The sequence below is a fragment of the Polyodon spathula genome, chromosome 10 (genome assembly GCF_017654505.1).
Source record: "Polyodon spathula isolate WHYD16114869_AA chromosome 10, ASM1765450v1, whole genome shotgun sequence".
NCBI lineage: Eukaryota > Metazoa > Chordata > Actinopteri > Acipenseriformes > Polyodontidae > Polyodon > Polyodon spathula.
This window is the reverse complement of record NC_054543.1, coordinates 29,213,818-29,239,024: the sequence shown is the minus strand read 5'-3', so window position 1 is coordinate 29,239,024 and position 25,207 is coordinate 29,213,818. Positions and strand designations below refer to the sequence as shown.

At 40.8% G+C, this 25,207-nt stretch overlaps 1 protein-coding gene across 3 annotated transcripts in view; it reads right to left on the bottom strand.

Moving 5' to 3' along the window:
* LOC121322067 (serine/threonine kinase 11 interacting protein) overlaps positions 1 to 25,207 on the bottom strand; it is an 80,003-nt gene that overhangs the window by 43,404 nt on the left and 11,392 nt on the right. For 2 of the 3 annotated variants that reach the window (XM_041261556.1, XM_041261557.1), the window contains 12 exons: positions 25,097 to 25,171; positions 23,723 to 23,818; positions 22,023 to 22,130; positions 21,426 to 21,497; positions 19,141 to 19,270; positions 16,770 to 16,873; positions 11,501 to 11,590; positions 6,256 to 6,297; positions 5,557 to 5,727; positions 4,947 to 5,028; positions 4,237 to 4,686; positions 2,829 to 3,025 (listed from right to left, as the gene is read on the bottom strand). In XM_041261556.1, the coding sequence (XP_041117490.1) occupies positions 2,829 to 3,025; positions 4,237 to 4,686; positions 4,947 to 5,028; positions 5,557 to 5,727; positions 6,256 to 6,297; positions 11,501 to 11,590; positions 16,770 to 16,873; positions 19,141 to 19,270; positions 21,426 to 21,497; positions 22,023 to 22,130; positions 23,723 to 23,818; positions 25,097 to 25,171 (1,617 nt within the window). Of the gene's footprint in view, positions 1 to 2,828; positions 3,026 to 4,236; positions 4,687 to 4,946; positions 5,029 to 5,556; positions 5,728 to 6,255; positions 6,298 to 11,500; positions 11,591 to 16,769; positions 16,874 to 19,140; positions 19,271 to 19,429; positions 19,664 to 21,425; positions 21,498 to 22,022; positions 22,131 to 23,722; positions 23,819 to 25,096; positions 25,172 to 25,207 lie in introns of those variants that run through there. The other variant, XM_041261558.1, reaches the window with a different exon arrangement.

Sequence of the window (25,207 nt, the reverse complement as noted above, 5' to 3'; positions counted from 1 at the left end):
CATCCCTACTCTAGAACTTGCCCTGTAACCAAGCCAGTTTCATAAACCCATGTTAACTCCACTGTTACATTTAGCACCCTGACATTATAAACTGAACAGTAAGCAGAACATTCATACAACTGAACTAAAATGGAACATTTAAATAGGAACAGCTTCCTCACCTAAATACAGGAGCTGTTGCTGTCGAACTACCAACTGTGACTTTTCAAAGAAATGCACGTGCTGAACACACTTTTTCGATTCAAGCAGGGGCAGTAGCAGACATCATTATCACAGGCGTATGTGAAAAATATGTCTGGAAGGTAAAGCAAACTATGAAGGTATGAAACAGAGACTAACAGAAGTAGATTGGAGTAAAATAGAGAAAACACCCACAGAAGAAGGATGGTTGTTCTTCAAAAATGTAGTACTAGAGGCGCAAAACAATTACATCCCTAAAGTAGACAAATCTAAATGTAAAACTAAATTGCCAAAATGGTTTAATAGATCAATAAAAAATAAATATTCAGCTAAAAAAGGCACTTTACAGAGCATTAAAAAAGGACCAAAAAGAAAGTACGCAGAAAGAGTACACAGAACTGCAAACGCAAGTCAAAAAGGAAGTTAGAAAGGCCAAGAGAGAAATAGAAATGAACATTGCTAAGGGAGCTAAAACCAATTCCAAAATGTTTTCCCAATATTACAACAGCAAGCGAACATTCAAAGAGGAGATTAAATGTTTAAGAGATACAAACGGCAAAATCGTAGATGAAAAAAAAAATAGCAAATATATTAAATGATTACGTTTCACAAGTTTTTACAAAGGAAGATACTGACAACATGCCCCACATGTCATCCAGTTCCTATCCAGTTTTAAATAACTTTAGCATAACTGAGGCAGAAGTGTTAAAGGGACTAGGAGCTCTTAAAATAAACAAATCCCCTGGGCCGGATGAGATCCTCCCAGTAGTACTCAAAGAAATGAAAGAAGTAATTTACAAACCGCTAACCAAGATCATGCAGCAGTCTCTTGACACAGGGGTGGTACCGACAGACTGGAAAATTGCAAACGTAATACCGATCCACAAAAAGGGAAACAAAACTGAACCAGGTAACTACAGACCAGTAAGCCCAACTTCTATTATATGCAAACTTATGGAAACTATAATGAGATCCAAAATGGAAAATTACCTATATGGTAACAGGGTCCTGGGAGACAGTCAACATGGTTTTAGGAAAGGGAGATCGTGTCTAATTAACTTGTTTGATTTTTTTGAGGATGCAACATCGATAATGGATAATTGCAAAGCATATGACATGGTTTATTTAGATTTCCAGAAAGCTTTTGACAAAGTCCCACATAAAAGATTAATTCTCAAACTGAATGCAGTTGGGATTCAAGGAAACACATGTACATGGATTAGGGAGTGGTTAACATGTAGAAAACAGAAAGTACTTATTAGAGAAAAAACCTCAGAATGGAGTGTGGTAACCAGTGGTGTAACACAGGGATCGGTATTAGGTCCTCTGCTATTCCTAATCTACATTAATGATTTAGATTCTGGTATAGTAAGCAAACTTGTTAAATTTGCAGACGACACAAAAGTAGAAGGAGTGGCAAACACTGTTGCAGCAGCAAAGGTCATTCAAAATGATCTAGACAAGATTCAGAACTGGGCAGACACATGGCAAATGACATTTAATAGAGAAAAGTGTAAGGTACTGCACGCAGGAAATAAAAATGTACATTATAAATATCATATGGGAGATACTGAAATTGGAGAAGGAATCTATGAAAAAGACCTAGGAGTTTTTGTTGACTCAGAAATGTCTTCATCTAGACAATGTGGGGAAGCTATAAAAAAGGCTAACAAGATGCTCGGATACATTGTGAAAAGTGTTGAATTTAAATCAAGGGAAGTAATGTTAAAACTGTACAATGCACTAGTAAGACCTCATCTTGAATATTGTGTGCAGTTCTGGTCACCTCGCTAGAAAGAGTGCAAAGAAGAGAGACCAGAATTATTCCGGGCTTAAAAGGCATGTCATATGCAGACAGGCTAAAAGAATTGAATCTGTTCAGTCTTGAACAAAGAAGACTACGTGGCGACCCAATTCAAGCATTCAAAATTCTAAAAGGTATTGACAGTGTCGACCCAAGGGACTTTTTCAGCCTGAAAAAAGAAACAAGGACCAGGGGTCACAAATGGAGATTAGACAAAGGGGCATTCATAACAGAAAATAGGAGGCACTTTTTTACACAGAGAATTGTGAGGGTCTCGAATCAACTCCCCAGTAATGTTGTTGAAGCTGACACCCTGGGATCCTGCAAGAAGCTGCTTGATGAGATTTTGGGATCAATAAGCTACTAACAACCAAACGAGCAAGATGGGCCGAATGGCCTCCTCTCGTTTGTAAACTTTCTTATGTTCTTATTTCTACTTTGTTTAGTCATTAGCTGGCCCATGCCATGAATATTTGTTACTTTTTTAGTCTCAACTTCAGCAAAAATGTGTATTATCTACATGTATGGGGGCACTTTTGCATGCAGTCTCAAAGAGGGTAGCTAAGGGTTTCAGGCCATGGGGATACAAGTTTCCTCCCACCTCCTGGTTGGTCTCTAAATTCCCAAGCATCTTGTCATGCTGTGGAGAAGGTTTAAACTGCCACTTCCTGTGCCATCGCAGAAATGCCAATTACAACAATCAGTCATGCATGGGACAGATAACATATCATTTTTGTCAAAACCCTGTTTGGCTTAAGTATGAATTCTGGTATTTTCATTCTCAGGCATTAAATTCACTGCACATGCTCACACTTAATCCTCACAAATTCAGAAACAGACTGACCTTTTCTCTCCAGGGGGCCAGGGAGGTGTGGACCTCTCTCAGACTGTTGAGCTCCAGCCGAGCCAGGACCCTGGCACTCTGTAGGTCCACCTCCACGGCGTGCCGAGGCTTCACACGGAGAAAGAGCCGCGAGCCGCCCGACTCCAGGAACTCCCCGTCGGGCACGACGCCTACCACCAGGGGGTGACAGAGATCCACTGCAAGAGATTGGAGAGCTTGATAACAACGCTTGTCATTATTTGATTAAGACATTAAATTGACATTGCCTCTTTTTCGGTGCAACAATTAAATCAATGCATCGACTGATCATCTGTTCTTAAATTTCCAGAGCTTGATTACATACCGGTGAATTGATGCATCAAATTAGAACCCAGTTTGAAGTCTTCTGTTGCCGGTTTGCATTAAAACCTTGAGTGTGTGCTTTTAGTGCTATTACCGTATATAAACAACGTCAGCGCGTTGCTAGGATACGCACTTTAGGCTTCTACATTCACATTGGCTATACCATGTGTAAAATTAGTTGAGTTGCTTCACTGGTGAGTCTATGCATTTTTTTTTTTTCACTAAAAAGCCACAAGAACACAGCATATACCTTTTACGTTATATGTAATAATTTCAAAAGAATCCCGATATTAAATTTACAGATTACCTTCTTTTGTTTCAGAATATGTTGTGTTAGGATTATATGGCAATATAATATAAAAAGAAGATGAATTTAGTACAGTAGTTATTTAGGACTGTAATTAAAATGTTTAGCTTTGGAATAAAATGTAGTACAGTAATTAAACCATTGTCCAGATAGAAATGACCTGTTAAAATATTGTATTTTTTTATTACTAATACAATGTTAAAAGGGACATCTGATGCAGACCCGAGTCCTTTGTATTTCTTTTTTTAATGAAAAATAAAACGCCAATGCATCGATTATCATTGATAAACGCCTATACGATAATCGAACAAGAAATTAGGTTCCTGATTGCATCACTACTCTTTTCCCATTAAAACTCAAATCAATACAAAAGTTTGCATATTTAAAAGTAGTGTCTGTGACATTCAAAAGCAAGGAGTATAACATATTTAAAAAGTCATAAGTTCCTATTTAATATTTTTTTGTTTTCGAGCCACCACAGGTTCTCTCCCTGTGCAAAACAGGGATAATACCTAAATGTGTGTTTTGTTTCCTTGTTGCAGTTACTATTAAACTACTATCCTTTTCAATCACAGGATCTGCTTTTAAAAAAAGACCCCTAAAAGATGTATTTATGAAGGGAGTTGGTTTTAGTAATGAATACCTGTAATTTCTCTCCCCTTTACAAGTGTGATTTTCAAGTTGCAGAGAGGACTGAAATTATGGTCTCACACCCCTAGTGGTCATTTCTGAAAATTCAGCAACTAGAATTCTCCTTGCCTTCTAAATCGTCCTCTTCATCATCTTCCTCCACCTCTCTTCTTTTTTCAGTTGTCGCCTCTTCTTCAAATTCCTGGACACACTCTTCCAGAGTAGGCTCTGACCCCTCAAGGGCAGACTCCACCCCCTCCTGGCTATGCTCCTCCAATTCTAAGGTAGACTCATTTTCCTCTACCTCAGGCTCTGCCTCTCCAGGTTCTGATGTCACCTGGGTTGCATTCAGCCTCTGCTCTGAAGAGATGTGCATTCTCTTCCTGGGGCTGCCTGCTGTTTTTTGCTTGCTGTTTGGACTGTGGTCAGATACTGTAAGAGAGCTGCTGCTTGGGCCTGCTTTGGGCTGTGCCTCATTCGCCTCCTGCAGGTGATGTGTATAGCGCAGCCAGTCTTCCCCCAGCTGGTCACGGAAGCTGTCCATCTGTTCAATCTCCTTCTGGTGTCGTAAGACTATGTCTGAGAAAGGATACAAAAAAAATCTTCAGCATTTGGAAACCCTAGAAATGAATTGAACCTCCATTAAACCCAATTTTATTCTGTCAGTAAAGGCCTAAATAATTAAAGTAGATGTTAAATCCTTGGTTAACAAAAGTCTTGTATATAGGATGCATACCATTTACCTTGCATTATGGATAATAGTATTCAGCATTATGGCCAAGGAAAGAACTGTTGTCCCTTCTAACATTTCACTATGAATTTATAAAAGAGGGCTTTACCGAGTGAGGTACAATGGCTCTTGTGATCATGGTCTGTGTCACTGGGTTCGGAAATACTGGCTCTTCTCACCTTGATCTTGCTCTAAAAGAAGGATATGAATTTAAAAATAATTCACACTTGGCCTCTAGATCACTGGTATTATCAGGCACACACTATACAGATACTGACTTGTTGAGGTTTAAGCTTTCAGTTAAAAGGACTGAAAATGTGTCAGACAGTGGATTATCTCTCTCGAACTATAGGCTAATCTAAGGGTTTAAATCTCTCATTTAAATATCTCTCATACAAAAATCTTCAATTTTTTTGTATTTGTATACAGTCTTCATTTTAAATGAAGCAGTACATTACTGCACCCAATAATATATTAGATATTGAATTTTCTGGAATTATTCATATTTAAAAAAAGGTAAAACAGTGTTTAAAAGTAGAAACTTTTCTAAAATAAGAAAAATATGTTGGTAGATCGTGACCACCTTCAGAGCAAGCTGCACATGAAATAACTCATACTTCCATCCAACAACTACCGGTATTGGGGAAAAATGAAGAATTACATGCGTTTCTCCAATAGTAACTTCCACATTCGTTCATGTGGCTATGTGTTATGGATACCTTGGACTTCTTGCGGGAGAGCCTTGCTGCACCATTTTCACTCTGGGACATACTGTCACTCATGTCGCCTCCTCCACTAGACACTTCCTGGATCCCCTTCTCAGACAATATCACTTCCTGGGAGGAGCTTTGCAGAGGCCGGCCAATCAGCTGACCGGGTTTGGGCAGCACCTGGAATGGATAAGTAAGAGCTAAAGTGAGTTCTGGTTCTACCAATGGCTTCTCCATTGCTCTCTTTAGAAACAAAATTACTTGTCAGCTTTTAACCTGGTCTACTTGTGTTGTGTGTCATGGTAAAAACTGCAATGGAATGGCACTTATTTTCTATGACTTTACAAATACAAAAGTTAAAGAGAACGTCCTTAGCAAGTCTCATTCCAATTGGGCAAGCGGTTCTCTCAACGAAAACAATTAACTGTGACAGAAAGACACGTGCTCAGACAGACAGCTTCCATACAGATTATGATATGCTCAACAACTTGTCCTTGGCAAGGTTCATCACAAACCAACAACCGGTTCTCTAGCTATATGAACAATATATCTACCTGCAGACAAATGTATACCTGTACTATACTCGTCTCCAGGGATAAGTGTAAAGCAGATGCATATTTTAATAGTACAATATTAGTAACATGAAATGATGTAAGAAATATTGGGTTTAAAATACACACATACCTAATATATGTAGTGTTTACTCACCGCTAATTCAGAGAACGATAGAGTACGCCCATCCAACTTGAGCTGCAAATGAAATAGATCTTCAGTAAGGGTGCTATTAAACCCTGGCAAATCAGGAAGAAACATTTTAAAGAGCTTATTTTTAATTTTTTATGGGGAATTGTTTTCTGCTTTTAAAGGTTGCTAAAATCACAGGACAAAAACTACAACAGTTTAGTGCATGTCCACAGATATCAAAGGATTTAATTTGTATATTAAATGTATTAAATACAGTCAGCACTCACAAATCTGACACTACAATATTTTGACTTCAGTGACGATCAAAAGAGTGTGATGCATATTTGATTATTTCATTTTGGCCTGTTACAACACAAAAAAGATGCACTATCAAATGTACACAGCTAAAACTACAGTTTTAAAATAAGTAGCCTTTCATTTAGATGTACTGTAGTTGGTTTTGTTTCTAAAGTACTGTATTTTCAATAGAAGTATTTTAATTCACAATGACATGATTCTGAAAATACCACTTGCCAAAAAAGATGACTCTGGACATATGCTACAGAGCAGTTTAGAAGCAGTTTGAAAGCAGGTTGACAGCTGCAGAAGAAACTAAAACTTCAAAAAAAAAAAAAAAAAACCCTCAACATGGTCTTCAAGCCAGTAATCTGTGACACCTGCTTGATGTGGGAAATCCGAGAAAACCCAGCGGAGCTAAACCAAGTGTGCGTAAAGTGCCGCGCAATCCAGGATTTGCATAAACTAGTAAGTATGCTAGAAATGGAGCTGGAAGAAGTGAGACAGCAACAGGCTCTTGAGGAACTGGCACACCCACAATTCATGGAAGTCTGCATCACCCCTAACAGACTGAAAGCCACCAGGGAGATAGAAGGTCAGAACAGCTGGGTTCAGGTAGGCAGAAGCAGGGAAAAAAAGAAACTTCGTCAAACACAACCACCAGAAATCAAAACAACCAACAAATTTGAGTCACTTCAGAATTTTGATGAGCAGAACCAACAACAAGAGAATGAAAGGAACAACATCCAGGACCCCATTGACAGTGGTGACCAGACAGCAAAAAGAAGGGAGGTCATGATTGTTGGGGACTCCATATTGAGAAACACAGCAAGTTCAATTCGCAGTTTGGACCCCCTTACTACAACAGTGTGCTGCCTTCCGGGAGCCTCGGTCAAGCACATCACTGAGAACGTGGACAGGCTCCTAGAACGAACAGGAGAAGACCCGGTAGTAGTCATCCACATCGGTACAAACAACATTGGAAGAGACAGACCAAAATCCCTGCAAAACAAATTCAGAGAGCTAGGAAGGAAATTAAAAGAGAAAACCAAAACTGTGGTATTTTCTGGTATACTACCGGCACCTTGCAAAGGACCATATGGACAGCTGGAAATAATTAATCAAAACGCATGGCTGAAGATGTGGTGCACACGGGAAGGCTTCACCTATCTTGATCATTGGACCACATTCTACAACGAGGACTATCTGTATAGACGGGACGGACTGCACTTAAATAACAAGGGAACCAGTCTACTTGGAGAAAAGATCCTCGAGCAGGTTCAGAAGCATTTAAACTAGAAAGGAAGGGGGGAGAAATCAACAAAAAAACAGAAGGGAGACCACATCAAAACAAGAACAACAACTCAGGTAAGACAACCATTAAATGTATTTATCTAAATGCTAGAAGTATCAGAAACAAAATTCTAGAACTTGAAGCTACTGCACTAACAAGTAACTATGATGTGATAGGTGTTACAGAAACTTGGTTGTCTGAGAGTGATGGGGACAAATATAATATTTGTGGGTATACACTGTATAGGAAAGACAGGCAGGACAGAAGAGGAGGAGGGGTAGCGCTATACATAAGAAACAGTCTTGAAGCCCAGGTGTTAAACCTGGACAAAGAAAATAAAGCCGAATCAATATGGGTCAGAATAACGGACAAAAATTCAAAGGGCATAATAATAGGAGCATGCTATAGACCGCCAGATTCAGACGGTGAGCAAAATAATCTGTTATACAATGACATTAGAAATGTGTGTAGCAAAGGAGAAGCCATACTAATGGGGGATTTCAACTTCCCCCAAATAAAATGGGAAAACCCGGTGGGTAGCGCGAAGGATGAAATAGAAATGGTGGAAATGACAAATGACTGCTTCCTAACACAATTTGTCAAGGCACCAACTAGAGGGGAGGTATGCCTTGATTTAGTCTTTTCAAATAACGAAGATAGAATAACTAAAACAGAGGTCAGAGAACCACTGGCAAACTCAGACCACAACATGGTCTCATTTGAAGTGTTTTTTAAAACCCCAAAAGTAATGACTAAAGCTAAGGTTTACAATTTTAGAAAAGCAAACTATGAAGGTATGAAACAGAGACTAACAGAAGTAGATTGGAGTAAAATAGAGAAAACACCCACAGAAGAAGGATGGTTGTTCTTCAAAAATGTAGTACTAGAGGCACAAAACAATTATATCCCTAAAGTAGACAAATCTAAATGTAAAACTAAATTGCCAAAATGGTTTAATAGATCAATTAAAAAAAATATTCAGCTAAAAAAGGCACTTTACAGAGCATTAAAAAAGGACCAAAAAGAAAGTACGCAGAAAGAGTACACAGAACTGCAAACGCAAGTCAAAAAGGAAGTTAGAAAGGCCAAGAGAGAAATAGAAATGAACATTGCTAAGGGAGCTAAAACCAATTCCAAAATGTTTTTCCAATATTACAACAGCAAGCGAACATTCAAAGAGGAGATTAAATGTTTAAGAGATACAAATGGCAAAATCGTAGATGAAAAAAAAAAAAATAGCAAATATATTAAATGATTACTTTTCACAAGTTTTTACAAAGGAAGATACTGACAACATGCCCCACATGTCATCCAGTTCCTATCCAGTTTTAAATAACTTTAGCATAACTGAGGCAGAAGTGTTAAAGGGACTAGGAGCTCTTAAAATAAACAAATCCCCTGGGCCGGATGAGATCCTCCCAGTAGTACTCAAAGAAATGAAAGAAGTAATTTACAAACCGCTAACCAAGATCATGCAGCAGTCTCTTGACACAGGGGTTGTACCGACAGACTGGAAAATTGCAAACGTAATACCGATCCACAAAAAGGGAAACAAAACTGAACCAGGTAACTACAGACCAGTAAGCCTGACTTCTATTATATGCAAACTTATGGAAACTATAATAAGATCCAAAATGGAAAATTACCTATATGGTAACAGGGTCCTGGGAGACAGTCAACATGGTTTTAGGAAAGGGAGATCGTGTCTAACTAACTTGTTTGATTTTTTTGAGGATGCAACATCGATAATGGATAATTGCAAAGCATATGACATGGTTTATTTAGATTTCCAGAAAGCTTTTGACAAAGTCCCACATAAAAGATTAATTCTCAAACTGAATGCAGTTGGGATTCAAGGAAACACATGTACATGGATTAGGGAGTGGTTAACATGTAGAAAACAGAAAGTACTGATTAGAGGAAAAACCTCAGAATGGAGTGTGGTAACCAGTGGTGTACCACAGGGATCAGTATTAGGTCCTCTGCTATTCCTAATCTACATTAATGATTTAGATTCTGGTATAGTAAGCAAACTTGTTAAATTTGCAGACGACACAAAAGTAGGAGGAGTGGCAAACACTGTTGCAGCAGCAAAGGTCATTCAAAATGATCTAGACAAGATTCAGAACTGGGCAGACACATGGCAAATGACATTTAATAGAGAAAAGTGTAAGGTACTGCACGCAGGAAATAAAAATGTACATTATAAATATCATATGGGAGATACTGAAATTGGAGAAGGAATCTATGAAAAAGACCTAGGAGTTTTTGTTGACTCAGAAATGTCTTCATCTAGACAATGTGGGGAAGCTACAAAAAAGGCTAACAAGATGCTCGGATACATTGTGAAAAGTGTTGAATTTAAATCAAGGGAAGTAATGTTAAAACTGTACAATGTACTAGTAAGACCTCATCTTGAATATTGTGTGCAGTTCTGGTCACCTCGCTAGAAAGAGTGCAAAGAAGAGAGACCAGAATTATTCCGGGCTTAAAAGGCATGTCATATGCAGACAGGCTAAAAGAACTGAATCTGTTCAGTCTTGAACAAAGAAGACTACGTGGCGACCCAATTCAAGCATTCAAAATTCTAAAAGGTATTGACAGTGTCGACCCAAGGGACTTTTTCAGCCTGAAAAAAGAAACAAGGACCAGGGGTCACAAATGGAGATTAGACAAAGGGGCATTCAGAACAGAAAATAGGAGGCACTTTTTTACACAGAGAATTGTGAGGGTCTCGAATCAACTCCCCAGTAATGTTGTTGAAGCTGACACCCTGGGATCCTTCAAGAAGCTGCTTGATGAGATTTTGGGATCAATAAGCTACTAACAACCAAACGAGCAAGATGGGCCGAATGGCCTCCTCTCGTTTGTAAACTTTCTTATGCTGATATACAATACCTACTTTAAAATCCTGTACGTAAAATTCCCCATGAACAACTCAACAGCAAAATAAAAATAAAAATGTTACCCATGCGCACAAATGCGTAACAAAATGTAAAAGGCAATACCATTAGCAAAAGAAAAAAAAAAAAAAAAAAAAAAAACTGTTTCCAGAATTAAAACAGTATCCAAAGATCAGTATTCAAAATTGCTGAATATAGTGATCGATAAGGCCGTTATGTCACAGTTCACTTGCAAATGAAAATGCACAGAATCACAGATTTAAAAAAAATGCATCACAGTATCTAATGCACAAATAAAAAACCTGGGCTGTGACAAATAATTAAATAGATTGTAACATTGAAGAGATGGGCTTTGTATCAGAAAACTGGTGACAGAGTGAGAAATCATCATTGATTTGTTTCTTAATACAAGGACAGTAAAATGCAACTGACTGATTGTTGTATATCAGAGTGCTGACTGTATATATAACTTAAAAAGAAGGTCATAACATTCACATTTGGTAAAACTATGTGGTTAAAATGTCATAGGCAGAATATATATATTCATATCTATTACATATTTATAGATCTATGTATTTATTGTTAACTTTTTTAGGCAAATCTGAGGCAACATATTGACCTTTGTCTTTATGATGCAAGCGTTCAGATCATATAGCCAAGCACAATCTGAATCTGTATGTGAAAGGACAGTGTACCACCAAGACAGATAACCCCCAGTCCCAGTTTGTGCGCTGCATGCTCACTGAGCCGAGTACAGTAAAAAGTGGATACTCACTTTGAGGAAGGCTGCTTTTGGAGAAATGTGTCTGACAGTGGTGGCTCGGTGAGTGCTTTGGAAGTACAGCGGATTGCCCTCCAGGTTAAGCTGATATAATAAACAGACACTTATTAAACTTAATTTTGGGAAATTACAAAACCAGGTCTTCGTTTTTTTTTTTTTTAATGCATTAAAAACATAAATAAAGCAACTTCTGCAGGCCAGCACAGTAGTTCATGGTAGCTTTAATTTCCAGATGTAGCAGTCATTTGGAAGTCCTAGCTTAGGTAGTGACAAACTTCCATATCTGGGCCTCTAAAGACCACAGTGCTCAATTAGATCTGTCAAACGGCAGCTACAACACAACAGTCTACTGCAGGGCTTTCAATATCCATTACTTCACTATTTCAGAACAGATTCTACCCAGACAGAACTTAAAGGAGTGCTTCATTCAGGCTATACAGATATTACAAAAACTATTTTATAGATTTAAAGTTGGGGCTCCCTTCTGGTACTAAATAACTTCCAGTGCTGTAGGTCTTATTTTAAAGGCTCAGTTATCACTCCTTTAATTATCCTTACATGTATGGGTGTAACAAAGTGCCCGCCCCTGTGTATATTATCTGTTATGTGTTGCGTGTGGTGTGTTTAAATGTTGGGTGTTCGGTGAGCGGAGAACGGGATTGGAGACGGAGGAAATAAGTAAAGTAATAATAATAACAAAGTATCCGCTCACCGTGTTTGTCAGTGTCTGTCCGTGCACCGTTTTGTTAAGTTCAGTCTGTTTTCGTTTGTCTATTTATTTTGGCGTAGAGTGCCGTGTCCTGTGTTTTTCGTGTTTGTTAAACCTTTTATTTTGTATTAAACCGGCGCCAACAGGCGTCTTCATCACTTCATTTCATCCGTCCTGTGTTTTGTGTATTGCATTACCTTTCCTGGTTCTGACGCCGCCCACTTCGGCCGTCTCTGTGACACGTGGTGTCCTGCGTGGGATTTAACAGCGCCTCCAAGCGTCAGACCAGGAGAGGTTTTTTTTTGTGTGGGGAGAAAAAAAAAAAAAAAAAAAAAAAAAAAGGGGCGTCTTTGGATTACAAAAAAAAAAAAAAAAAAAAAAGGGGGAGAAGCAGGAAAGACGATAAAGAGGTGAGGGACAGGGAGGAGGAGTGCCGCCTAAGGGCCAGACATCCCCGGCGATGTAACCAGTCCTTGCCGGGGTGCCTCCTCTGCAACCAGGACCATCTCTTTGCCAATTGTCCCTTCCGCTGCCCCTACCAGGAGGGAGAGGAGGAACTGCCGCAGGAGAGGAAGGTGAGGAGGTGGCAGAGAAGGGGAAAAGGGAAGAGGAAGGCAGAGGTCCCACCGCTGTCTCCACAGCCGCACCAGTCCCCTGCAAGTGAGGGAGAGCCGCACCAGTCCCCTGTATCAAGGGGAGACTACACACCGCTCCCACCTCCACCACCAGGAGACTACACGCCGCTCCTACCTCCACCGGCAGGCGCAGAGCAGCAGGAGCTGCCTCTGCCTCCGCCACCTCCACCGGCAGAGCAGCAGGAGCTGCCTCTGCCTCCGCCACCTCCACCGGCAGGGGCAGAGCAGCAGGAGCTGCCTCTGCCTCCGCCACCTCCACCGGCAGGGGGAGAGCAGCAGGAGCTGCCTCTGCCTCCGCCACCTCCACCGGCAGGGGGAGAGCAGCAGGAGCTGCCTCTGCCTCCGCCACCTCCACCGGCAGGGGGAGAGCAGCAGGAGCTGCCTCTGCCTCCGCCACCTCCACCGGCAGGAGCAGAGCAGCAGGAGCTGCCTCTGCCTCCGCCACCAGCAGAGGGTGAATGCCTGCTGGGTCCCTGTCCACCAGCAGAGGGTGAATGCCTGCTGGTATCACTTCCCCCACCAGCAGAGGGTGAATGCCTGCTGGTATCACTTCCCCCACCAGCAGAGGGTGAATGCCTGCTGGGTCCCTGTCCACCAGCAGAGGGTGAATGCCTGCTGGGTCCCTGTCCACCAGCAGAGGGTGAATGCCTGCTGGGTCCCTGTCCACCAGCAGAGGGTGAATGCCTGCTGGTATCACTTCCCCCACCAGCAGAGGGTGAATGCCTGCTGGTATCACTTCCCCCACCAGCAGAGGGTGAATGCCTGCTGGTATCACTTCCCCCACCAGCAGAGGGTGAATGCCTGCTGGTATCACTTCCCCCACCATCACGAGGAGAGGAGCTGGAGCTTCCTCTGCCTCCACCTCCATCAGGGGGAGAGGAGCAGGAGCTGCCTCTCCCTGCACCAGAAGGACCAGGACTAGATGCTGGCGGTCCTCAGCAGCCCTTGCATAGGCTGCTGAGGGAAGCACGGGGAAGAACCTCCCGGCTGCAGTGGCCGAAAAGAGGGCCAACACCCGCACCCCAGCTTGTCCTGACTGCCAGCCTCGCTTCGCCCAAGGATGCCAGCCTCGCTTCGCCCAAGGATGCCAGCCTCGCTTCGCCCAAGGATGCCAGCCTCGCTTCGCCCAAGGATGCCAGCCTCGCTTCGCCCAAGGATGCCTCTGCATCGCCTGGGGTTGCCCGCCGCTCTGCATCGCCTGGGGTTGCCCGCCGCTCTGCATCGCCTGGGGTTGCCCGCCGCTCTGCATCGCCTGGGGTTGCCCGCCGCTCTGCATCGCCTGGGGTTGCCCGCCGCTCTGCATCGCCTGGGGTTGCCCGCCGCTCCGCATCACAGCCGGAAGTACTGTGGCCGGAACCCCTCCGAAGGGGAGCTGCCGGCCACGAAGAAGGGGGAGGAGGTCTGGAGACCGCCAACCCCAGCAGCAGTTTCGCTGCCGGAGAAGGGGGAGGAGGTCTGGAGACCGCCAACCCCAGCAGCAGTTTCGCTGCCGGAGAAGGGGGAGGAGGTCTGGAGACCGCCAACCCCAGCAGCAGTTTCGCTGCCGGAGGAGGGGGAGGAGGTCTGGAGACCGCCAACCCCAGCAGCAGTTTCGCTGCCGGAGGAGGGGGAGGAGGTCTGGAGACCGCCAACCCCAGCAGCAGTTTCTCCGCCGGAGATCGTGGGGGAGGTCCGGAGACCTGCTCCCTCTGCAGTTTCTTCCCTGCAGGAAGAACGGTGGTTGAAGCCCCACCAAGGGGAGCTGCCGGCGCCGAAGGAGGGGGAAGGTCAGGAGACCACACCCCAAGCAGCCTTTCCGCTGCTAGGACTACCCTGGCAGGAGAATGCTACCCTGCTGACAGCATTACGACCTGTGGGCCCCTGGAAGCCTCTGGTCCTGGCCAAGGACTTTGGGCGGGACTTTTGGGCTTTTAAGGGGGGAGGTGGCCATTGAGGCCATGTGTGCTTTGCACAGGAGGGGGTATATGTAACAAAGTGCCCGCCCCTGTGTATATTATCTGTTATGTGTTGCGTGTGGTGTGTTTAAATGTTGGGTGTTCGGTGAGCGGAGAACGGGATTGGAGACGGAGGAAATAAGTAGTAGTAGTAATAAGTAAAGTAAAATAGTATCCGCTCACCGTGTTTGTCAGTGTCTGTCCGTGCACCGTTTTGTTAAGTTCAGTCTGTTTTCGTTTGTCTATTTATTTTGGCGTAGAGTGCCGTGTCCTGTGTTTTTCGTGTTTGTTAAACCTTTTATTTTGTATTAAACCGGCGCCAACAGGCGTCTTCATCACTTCATTTCATCCGTCCTGTGTTTTGTGTATTGCATTACCTTTCCTGGTTCTGACGCCGCCCACTTCGGCCGTCTCTGTGACAATGGGTCATGTTAAAGTCTAACAGGTGTTGATGTGAATTGCTTTTGTTTTCAACTCACGCTCATTTAAGGAATGTTACTGCCACAGTAACTACTATGGCTTTGAATTACAGGTTCTTATTGTATTTGTTTTGTATTTCATTGAAACATCATGAAACCTGTTTATTGTGTAACAGGATGCAGTGAGTTTTCTATGCAAATGTATTCTCTACTTCTGACTAGTTGCATGTGACTGAGATTCTGAACAGTAATACAGATTTTTTTATCTGTCTACAACTTTTGTATTAAGTCACAGATATTCTAATTATCTAACTATTCAATCAGCATCATACAACATAAAGTATCTTTCACTTAGAACCCAAAACTGTTCTAAACTGTGTAACAAATATATTTTTTATTTGCTTATTCCCTGTTACAACTTTAAGATCTCATACTTGTAGAATGAATCAGAAAGACTTTTATAGTAAGAAGACTGCTATACATCTTTCAGGAAAGGTCACTGGCTTTCCTGCCCCACCACTGCAGGATTTAATGCAGCTCCTCAGACTCAATCGATACATGAAAAGCTACTGTATTAAGCCCCTGCGCTGCAAGCTGATGGCCAACCACACAGGTTCATGATGTCTTGAAGAAGCATCTGAGTTAGCGCAAGGGAAGAATCATTAAATTCAGTTGTGTAGGTAACAGTAACTCAAAGAAGTCTGAATCATGGCCAGAGGTTAAACAAACTGCACACCATCAATGTAACTTAACTGAGAAATCATAGAATACAGCTGTGCACCACATGTGAAATCACAAGTGTACAGCCTATACCACAGAAACCACAATAGGACAGCCATATTAGGAAGAGCTGAAGGAGGCGCTGAACCAATAAGAAAATATAAGCTCTCTTCAAGGGGAGTACCATTGAGCACCTTTGAGTACCATGGTTATACAAATCCAATACTACAAGCGAGTCTCTAGATTATTTCTGTCTGTAAAATATGTAAAAACTAGGGTTGTACTTTAAAAGTCAAATAGCTTCATTTTAACTGCATATTGAATGGTGTTTCAAATCATTCTCTGTGATTCCAGGGTTGTGCTGCCCTAATACCGAGTTAGTATCATGTTTCTTTAAATCTGCCTTTACCTGGCTTTGAACTTGTCTGGAAAATCCTAAGTGACAAGACTAGACATCATCATTCCTTTCAAATCAACTCAAACTACGGGCTTCCAGACTCCCCTACTCTGCTTCTATATATATAGAGAGAGAGATGGTGGGGCTAGCAAAGTTGAAAGATCACATTCTCACATGATTTGAAATGAACTATTGATTGTAGTCACTTAGGATTCTCCTTCCAAGCAACAAAGCTCAAAGCCAGATGAAGTCAGATTTAAAGAACTGGAGCAACACAACCTGGAATCACTGACAACGACTGCAAACACCATTAAATAGTCCACCAAATGTACATTAAATTATTTAAATGAGGGTGGTTTTAAGATCTTCTGCCATTTAGATTAACTGTATACCTGAGCACATTGTGTGTCTGCTGCTGGGTGCAGTATTCTTGTCTGAAAGTGACTCACCTGATTGAGACAGTGTAGCTGGGAGAGGGGGGCAAGCTGGGTGTGCTCCAGAAGGAGGTTATATGCCAGGTCGAGGTGCTGTAGAGAGGAGAGATGCTCCACGCCTGCAATATAAACAACACACAATCACAAGCCCTGACAAGCACAGGCACTTCCCTCTTGTCTTGTGATGATTGTCTTTTATTATGTGACTTGCAATCGAGAAAAAAAAAAAAAAAAAAAAAACTGCCAACATTTTTGGCACTTCTATTAAAGGAAAGGGTAAGTAGCTTCGTGTAACATTTCTGGTGATTTTTTTATGTTACATTTTTGTGATTCTTGAAATCATTCTGGGTAGTTCTTATTACAATTACTAACAGTGCCAGATCTTAATTCCACATTCAAATGTATAAAACTAACTTTCGCATACCTCATTTCACTGTATCTTTATTGTGTACAGGAATGTTAATAAGTTGGTCTATAAGTAGTGTTCCGCCTTTCTGGTTTGTGTTTTTTTGTTTTAACTGGACGTTGGTTTTTACTGATCTATGCCCAATTTTTGTTATTATGCAACATTTTCTAGGAAAGACACAATAGTTTGATTAAAACGCTGTTTTATTTTGATTCTGACATTGTAATATGCCCTACACTGTATCCTAGGATACAGCAGACGTTTAGACGTCACAGGACCAAATAACGTTTAAATGTGTTTCTCTGTTACTTCATGAACACATTATCACCTGATTATTTTGGCCAATCAAAGTCTGATTATTGTGGCAATTGCTGGGCGTAACAAGTATTAGCTTGATCAAAAACTAAACTGAAACACATTAAAATATAACATTTTTAGTGGATGAGGAATGGGGAGAAAATGTAAATGTTTTTATAAATATTCAAAAGAAAATAAATGTTTCGAAGTAAACAAAAAGCAAAAATAGCAGAAGTGGGTCAGATGAGGCAGAGGATGCAATGTGCTGCAAATACTGCTGACATAAATAAGCGACATCAAACTAAAACATTTATGCTGCTTTTACACAAGCTTTAACAAAAAGAGAGCACAGAATGACTGTTAATGAGTCTGTCAGAGCGCTGTGCTTTGCTGGACAGCCACGGTTTATTGCAGAGGTATGTATTGTGACTGTGCGACAGTACTGACCATCAGCTATAATACTGCCAATCTTAATCGTAAATATTTGACAGAAAATGATGATGCTTTAGTTGGTAAACTTATATGGAACTGACAGAAAGACAATGATTCTTTGTGGTAATTTTCCCTCCTGACCTGCGAGGGCGCTAAGTACCGGAAACAGAGTACCCTGGACTGTTTGGCCTGACACTTCAATCCTACGGTTAAAAGGAAGTCGATCATTTAGAAAGGGGGCGGAGCTTCAGTGCTTTAACTCATCTACCCGGAAGGGAAATGATGTAGCAGCCGCGATAGGAGGAGCGGCTGCAATCATTTACCAAGGGGTCATGTGTGACGGTATACATAGGGGACAAAGCGACGTAATCTGTTCCCCTATTTGGTTAGAGAACAACCTGGAAGGACCTGTATTTTGTGTGGAGAAAATCGTGTTTTGTTTGTTTATTGTCGTGTCGGAATAATAGTGTTTGTGATTACTTAGATGGCTAAACAAGATCCAGGAGCTGTCGTTCTATTTATTGATCACCTGCACACTGTTAACTACAGGAACACATTGATGTAAATGTCCAGTGTGATTTTTGACACATCTCCTGACGGCTTGCACCACCCAGTTCTGTCAATTTTCTTTTTATAATTTCAAAGCGAATAAACCTGGCTTGTTTTGTGCTGGTGTCATGTTCATACCTTCTGTACATACTATTTCTGCATCATATTCCACATGTAAAGTGTGTATACTGAGATTTTTTCCCTGATTTTTACCGATGTTTCAATTAAAACAATTTTTTACCGATTTTATCCCTATTTTAATATATGTAAATAAACCAAAAACATGGAACACTATCTTGAAGTCATCCCTGGGAGAAAACACCAGCAGGATTAACACAGTTAGAGAGCAGAGGTGTTAGGATCCGCCACGGTTTATATTATTAAAATAGATCCCTGTGTGTCTGAGCAAAGCAGAGCAACAAGGTAGACTTTTAGTAATTTAGAAATGAATGACGGTGTAAAAAGATCTGGAAGAGATCACCCATTTGAAATAAGAAATCAGGATCAAGTTTTTTTTTTTTTTTTTTAATGCATGCCAAATGAGTAAGCTTATAAAAATCGGTGAATATATAAAACAGAGTAATTGATTTTCAGGGTCAAACTATGGAAAAGCATATCTAGCTTATAGTTAATAAAAGGCTCCAGGTATTGAAGGATTTCTGTAGCTGCTCTCCCCCCCCCCCCGTGCCCTTTACCCCTTACCATTGATGCTCTCCAGTTCATTGTTGCGTAGGATGAGGGTGACCAGCTTGGCTCGACAGCTGGAACTGAGCATTGGTACTTCGGTTAGAAAATTGTACCCCAAATTCAAATGCTTCAAATCACACAGAGGCTGCAAACAGCAAAAAAAAAACGAGTTTTGCAACTAATTCTAGTTCAAGTTTCCAAACAACAGCTTTACCTGGATTACCTGAAGGTATATATGTTTCTTAACAATTCCACAATCCACATACTTTATTACTATCGTTATAGTAACAGTTCCATCTCTCACCTCAGAATACTCACTGTCAGGAGACTTTTTTACAGGCCAGTGAATAACAAAGACAGTTAATAAAGTAACACTAAAAGTGTCTAAACCAGGAGTCCAAATCAAGAGCTCCTTAATCCTTGATGGAGGATTGGCTCCGGCTTTGCTAAATAACGCTAAGCACATGTGCCAAAGAAGGTAAAGGGGTGGGGTGTAATTTTGATACTTTAACAGGTTCCGTAAAAACACTTCAGACATAAAACTAAACTCAGTAAGAATTTATAAAGTGTATGGACGTTGCTAAGGTGAACTTCCCTAGGAAGTGAAGCAGTAACAAATTTCCTGTAACGTAAGGCAAGCTAACTGAGTACTTTCTTTTATTTAGTGTCATATTTTACAATAAAAATTTAAACATGCGTTCTTTCAAAACTGCACATTTAAAGCCTATAAATCAAATGGAAGTGCCTGGCCAGTAAGATTACTAAAAGAATGTGAACAGGCTGACAAAGGGGCCAAGGTATAAAAATCAAACAAACAAAATTTTTATTTTTGTCTGTTAAATGGCATTTAGATTTGTCACAGTTTAGATCAATTAAATGGACCCCATAATGTCTAATTTTCTAAAACATTTTTAATAAGCCATTGTTGAAAATATAAATCTTCATAGGGTAGTGATTCCCAAACTGTGTGTTGCAACACCTGGGTGTGTCGCAAAAAGTGTCTCGTCCTATTGAAATTGCTGTCGTTTTTTTTTTTTTTTTCCCCCAAAAGCAATGCTAATGCGTGTGAAAATGCAACCAATTTGCATTAGTGGGAGGTGTCATTAGCAAAAACACAACCATTTAAATATAAAGCAAGGCAGTTTTGCGACACACCTGAGTTTTATTGGCATAGCGTTAAAAGAAAGACGTGTTGTTACTGCGGTGGATCGGGATAGCTTTATCAAGTACTTTGAGATGCCTGCCTTTGTTACATTCAACAGGAAACACAGGGGTGACAGAGCAGGCATTTACATGCAAGTCATTGAAAACAGGACCCAGATTACATTTCTTTTGGCTTTACTGACAATGTTAAAAACGGAGAAAGGCCACAACGGGTCATCTGTTATTCTATTTTAGCAGTAGAAAGGATGGTGCCAAACAAATTAAAGCGCCATTTAGATACAAATCACAAAGACGTTGTAGATAAACCTTGTGCTTAAACTTTGAAAAAGACTTGACTCACAAACTCCAACATTGAACTGAGATTTGATGAACTGTGTTCCAACAAGCATGCACATCCATCCCATTAGGTAAGTAACATGAGTACATGTCATTAATAATTCATGAAATTAGCTAAATATATTAAAACAAACTTAAGTTTCATACTTTGACACTATTTTACATTGTACGTATTTTTATTGTTTGATAAAATTATGCCGGTCAGTAGCCATCAGTGCATCACACAATATTTTGGTGCTGAATAAGGTGGCGCAAGCTTGAAAAGCTTCCTACACTTCAGCTGCAGGTGGCAGCTGGGGTAAGCCGATCTTGCAAAAACATGCTCATGTATGTTGAAAACAAACAGTGGTGTGTGGAGAACTATAGCATCAGGAACAATAATACTTGAACAAACAGGGTTTTCCACGTTTGAATATTCTTTTAAAACTGAACATTGTTTCATTTTAAATTAGCAAGGAAAAAAGTTATGATTAGTACCATATTACAGTACAGAAATCTTAGGAGTAAACAAAAAAAAATGGTACCCTATCAAATTACTTATCAAAAGGAGAGAAACACTACTGCAGTAGAATATGTGCTATTTATTTCAAGAGACATTGCACAGTGGTTTTCCTTAATGATGTCCATTAGAATTTGGGTACAAGAACTAATACAAACATGTTTATTTTGCTTCTGAATACATTCCAAGCAGTTTTTGTTCATACCTGTGATCCTGCCCTGGAGAACAACTGTGTCTATGCCTATTTTAGCAAAACAATATTAAAGCAATGGAAATATCACCCCATTGTTAGTATACTTACTAGTAAATAGTCAGCACATTCTTGGATTTTATTGTGACTCAGATCTAAGGTCTTCAGAACATTCAGTAAACTCTTAAAGAAAAAGAAAGTTGCCATTTACACCTTTCAACTTTCAAGTATAGAAGCAAAGTTAAAAGATCACAATAAGACATGAGTTCAGAAAGCAGAAACAAATAAGTGGGCCTGCAAGACTGAAGCCTGTTAACAGTAATGCAAAAACCTCTCGATGTTAGAGCAACAGAACTCAGAACAAAGGCTGAGGGGTTAGTTCTAAAGGGTTTAAATAACAAACAAACAAAAATACTAAAACAACATAGAATGTAACACAAGGTTTAATGTAAATGTCCTATTTTATAAAGATCCATTTTCATATATACACCAATTTTTCTTAAATGCATATTACTAACTGTGGAATAAATGCAAAAAACACACCCTATCCTATATTTTACTGTGAGCTCAAGAATGCATTCGGGTTTGCAGCTGGAAAAACCAAGAGAAAATGGAGCGTAACCTTTTACAGATAGAGTGACCAACCAGACAGCTTAACCAACGACTGGTACAACCTGAGCACTGTTCATCCTGTGGGCCCTTCCTTACCAGCGAGTTGTCGAGTGCAGTGATCGAGTTATAGCTGAAATTTAATGTGTGCAGTTCAAGCCAGGGCAAGGCAGAACTCAGATCACCCCCACATGAAGAAATGAGCTCCTGTGTGGGGGGAAACAAACAAGCAAGATAAAGACTCAACTGTATACCACACTATGACCCCCCAGGGATACACTAGTAGCAAGCACACCACTGTGACTTTGAGTATATCAATAAGACTAGAAGAAAAAAATACAGTGATGCAAATTGCCTGTACTGGTGTCTTTGAGGCAAGCAGTTTTAAATGACGTGAAACCTTTTTTTTTTTTATCTTTACTGTTATTTGCAATTGTTTTGAGAAGTGCCGTTGCTTGAAAATGGAGTGTTTGTTTTTTCAATGTGCTATTTTACTGCAGGTTTATTTGAATAATACTTAAGGCCCTTTCACACTGGCATGCTCTAACCGGGTTGGAACCTACCCGGGTCAGGACCCGGTGTCATGTGGGTCAGCTAGGCGATTTCTCTCTGCTTTTGATAAAGCATGGTTGACTAGGATGACAGACTCAGGTACACAATGCGTGTATCAAAGCACTGGAAGCAGCTTGTTACATATACTTCCATCCAAGCTTCTCTGGACTGAGCTGTCGGCCCAAATGAACAAATGTTTCTTCATCCGTGCTGCAATCTGGCTCATGGTGTGTCTCAATCAACAAAAATATGGCTTAACAGAATAAACAGAAATGTTCCTTGCGGAAGTGAAACCTTCACGAAAGCTGTTTGTTATTTCCTCGGCTTACTGATGGCCATCATGCATTTTGTCTCGCTCAGCTTGGGTCAAAGTGCATCGACTCACATCCTGAGGTGGATTGCTGCGACTCGGGTCAACACAGGTATGACCCAGGTACGTCTGTTTCACACTATGCAGGATTGTGACCCAGGTAGCCAGAATCAAGGTCGGAGTGCCAGTGTAAAAGGTGCTTTAGATGCATCAATTTACTGAGCGTTACAATAACACTATGTTAAGACAATCTAATATACTGTCCAGTCTGCAGTAACTGACAGAATGTTACTGTTTTGATTTGTACAGCAATGTAAGAGATGCTGACAATATGGAAATCCACTAATCAGAACAGGAAGTGCAAGAGATATTAGAAGTTCTGGCAAAGTAATTTCAGTTCAGAGCATTATTCCATGGCAATAAAACACAATATCTGAGCAACAACACTCAAAACGATTGTAAATATCATAAAAAGGTAAGATAAAGTCTCTACACCTTTAGAAACTTCTAGAAGTGGAATCCAGGGTCGCGCCAGAAAATATCTTCAAATATCTGTAAATTCTGTTCAATTTACCGTAACGTGTGCACTTTCGTAGACAAAAAATGTGAGATGACAAAGTGACAGCAATTATATTAGGTAAGATTTACTTGAACAGAAACATTTCTTATGCTTGAATTAATTTTCAGAACAGCTGGATAAATAGGACAATAAAACGTTGTTTGGAAGCACAGAGCTTATTTATTTTGCTATGTGTAGTGTTAATAATGTGGAAATGGGTAGGTCAGTATCATCTTTCAGGAACAACCAGGAATCTATTAGCACAGACCACAGGCTGGAAACCTGCAATGTACATTAATAGTTTGGAAATTTCTAGTTCTAGTTGCGGGAGTGCATGTAACCTGTCTGGGGAAGAGAAAGGGGAGGAATGTCACTCACCTCCAGGGAATGAATGCTCTTGGAGCAGATGAAGACCTCGAGCTGGGAGTACACCGCTCTCAGTCCCTCCAAGCAGTGGGGGGGGATCCGCTTCAGCTGGGAGGGCAAAGAAAACAGCAAACTCTCTAGTCAGCTCTGAGACTGTCCAGGGTCAAACACGTGTGCCAAACATTAAGACACTCAACATGTATTGTTTAAGTTGAAACCTATTGTTTGAGTAAGTTGAAACCTATGGCAGCCACATTATGTCAGAGGTCAACACATTTCTAATGCATTATGACCCTTCAAATACGACGTTACAATCTCAATTACTTTCTGAGATCAGAGGTAGAGCATCTTTATAAAATTAATGGTTGTGGCAGGACAGCTTGCTGGTGATGTACCCAGACCAGGAAGCTGAGAGACACACAGACAGGTGCTGCGAGTGGAACACATAGGTGCTGCGAGTGGAAGGCACTGGGGTGCGTATTTATTGCAGGTTTTATACATGTGACCATCTCCAGAATAGTAATATATTAATCAATCTAGAGATGGTCACATTCTACATGAGAGTATCAGTTTGTGTGGCCAATGGCCAATTTGTTAATAATCATTTTACAAATAGCTGCCGACCACGCATTCTCACAAGCTTTCTAGCAGAGACAAGCTGCTAACACTGCCTCTGCCTGACCACATTTAACCCAAACGATAATACAGTACATTTTTAACTTGCTTTAAATAACCATAAACCAATATATTAAATACACCCATAAATTCCCTGTTCTAAAACCAAACCAATAATTTTTTAACAGGGCTTTGCCCTGCCACACAAGATCAAAACTGAGGGAATAACAGAATACAGCTGTGGACTGCTGAGGCGTTAGGTGGTCTTTGTCATCCAGACAGCAAAGTCACATCATCCAAATATGGCACAGGTGAAAGTGCTGTTAGAATTTGCCTGAGAAGTTGCCATGGTACTGAAAATATTAGCAGTTGCAGGTGTGGCGGTTTCATGCTTAATTAACAGATTCATTCAAGACAAGAAAAGGGGAGCGAGTGATTATATAGTGTAGCACAGCAGGGAGGCAGTTTATATTCTCCCTGCCAAAAACTTATGTTAATTGTTTTTATTATTGTTAATTATTACCTGCACCTGGCTATCATTGTAAATGATAGCCAGGTACAGGGTATTAAAGGAGAGCAGCCAGTCTCTTTAGGGCTGCTGTGTGAAGAAGCCCGATTGACGGTGTGTTCAATCGTACAAAAAGATACTGTGTGAAACTGTTTTGTTTGTATGTCAAGTAAATGGCTCAGCCGTCCAGCAAGTTAGTCAGGGACCTACATCATTTTCCATTTTAAAAAAACCCCAATAGAAAGTCAAAGATTAGACTGTACCTCCAAGTATCTGAGAGACTTGAATGGGAAGATTTTCACTGCTGATTGGATCTTCGACTCACTAGGGTTAAAAAGCTGCATAAAAAAGCAAAATACATGTTCTTAATAAAC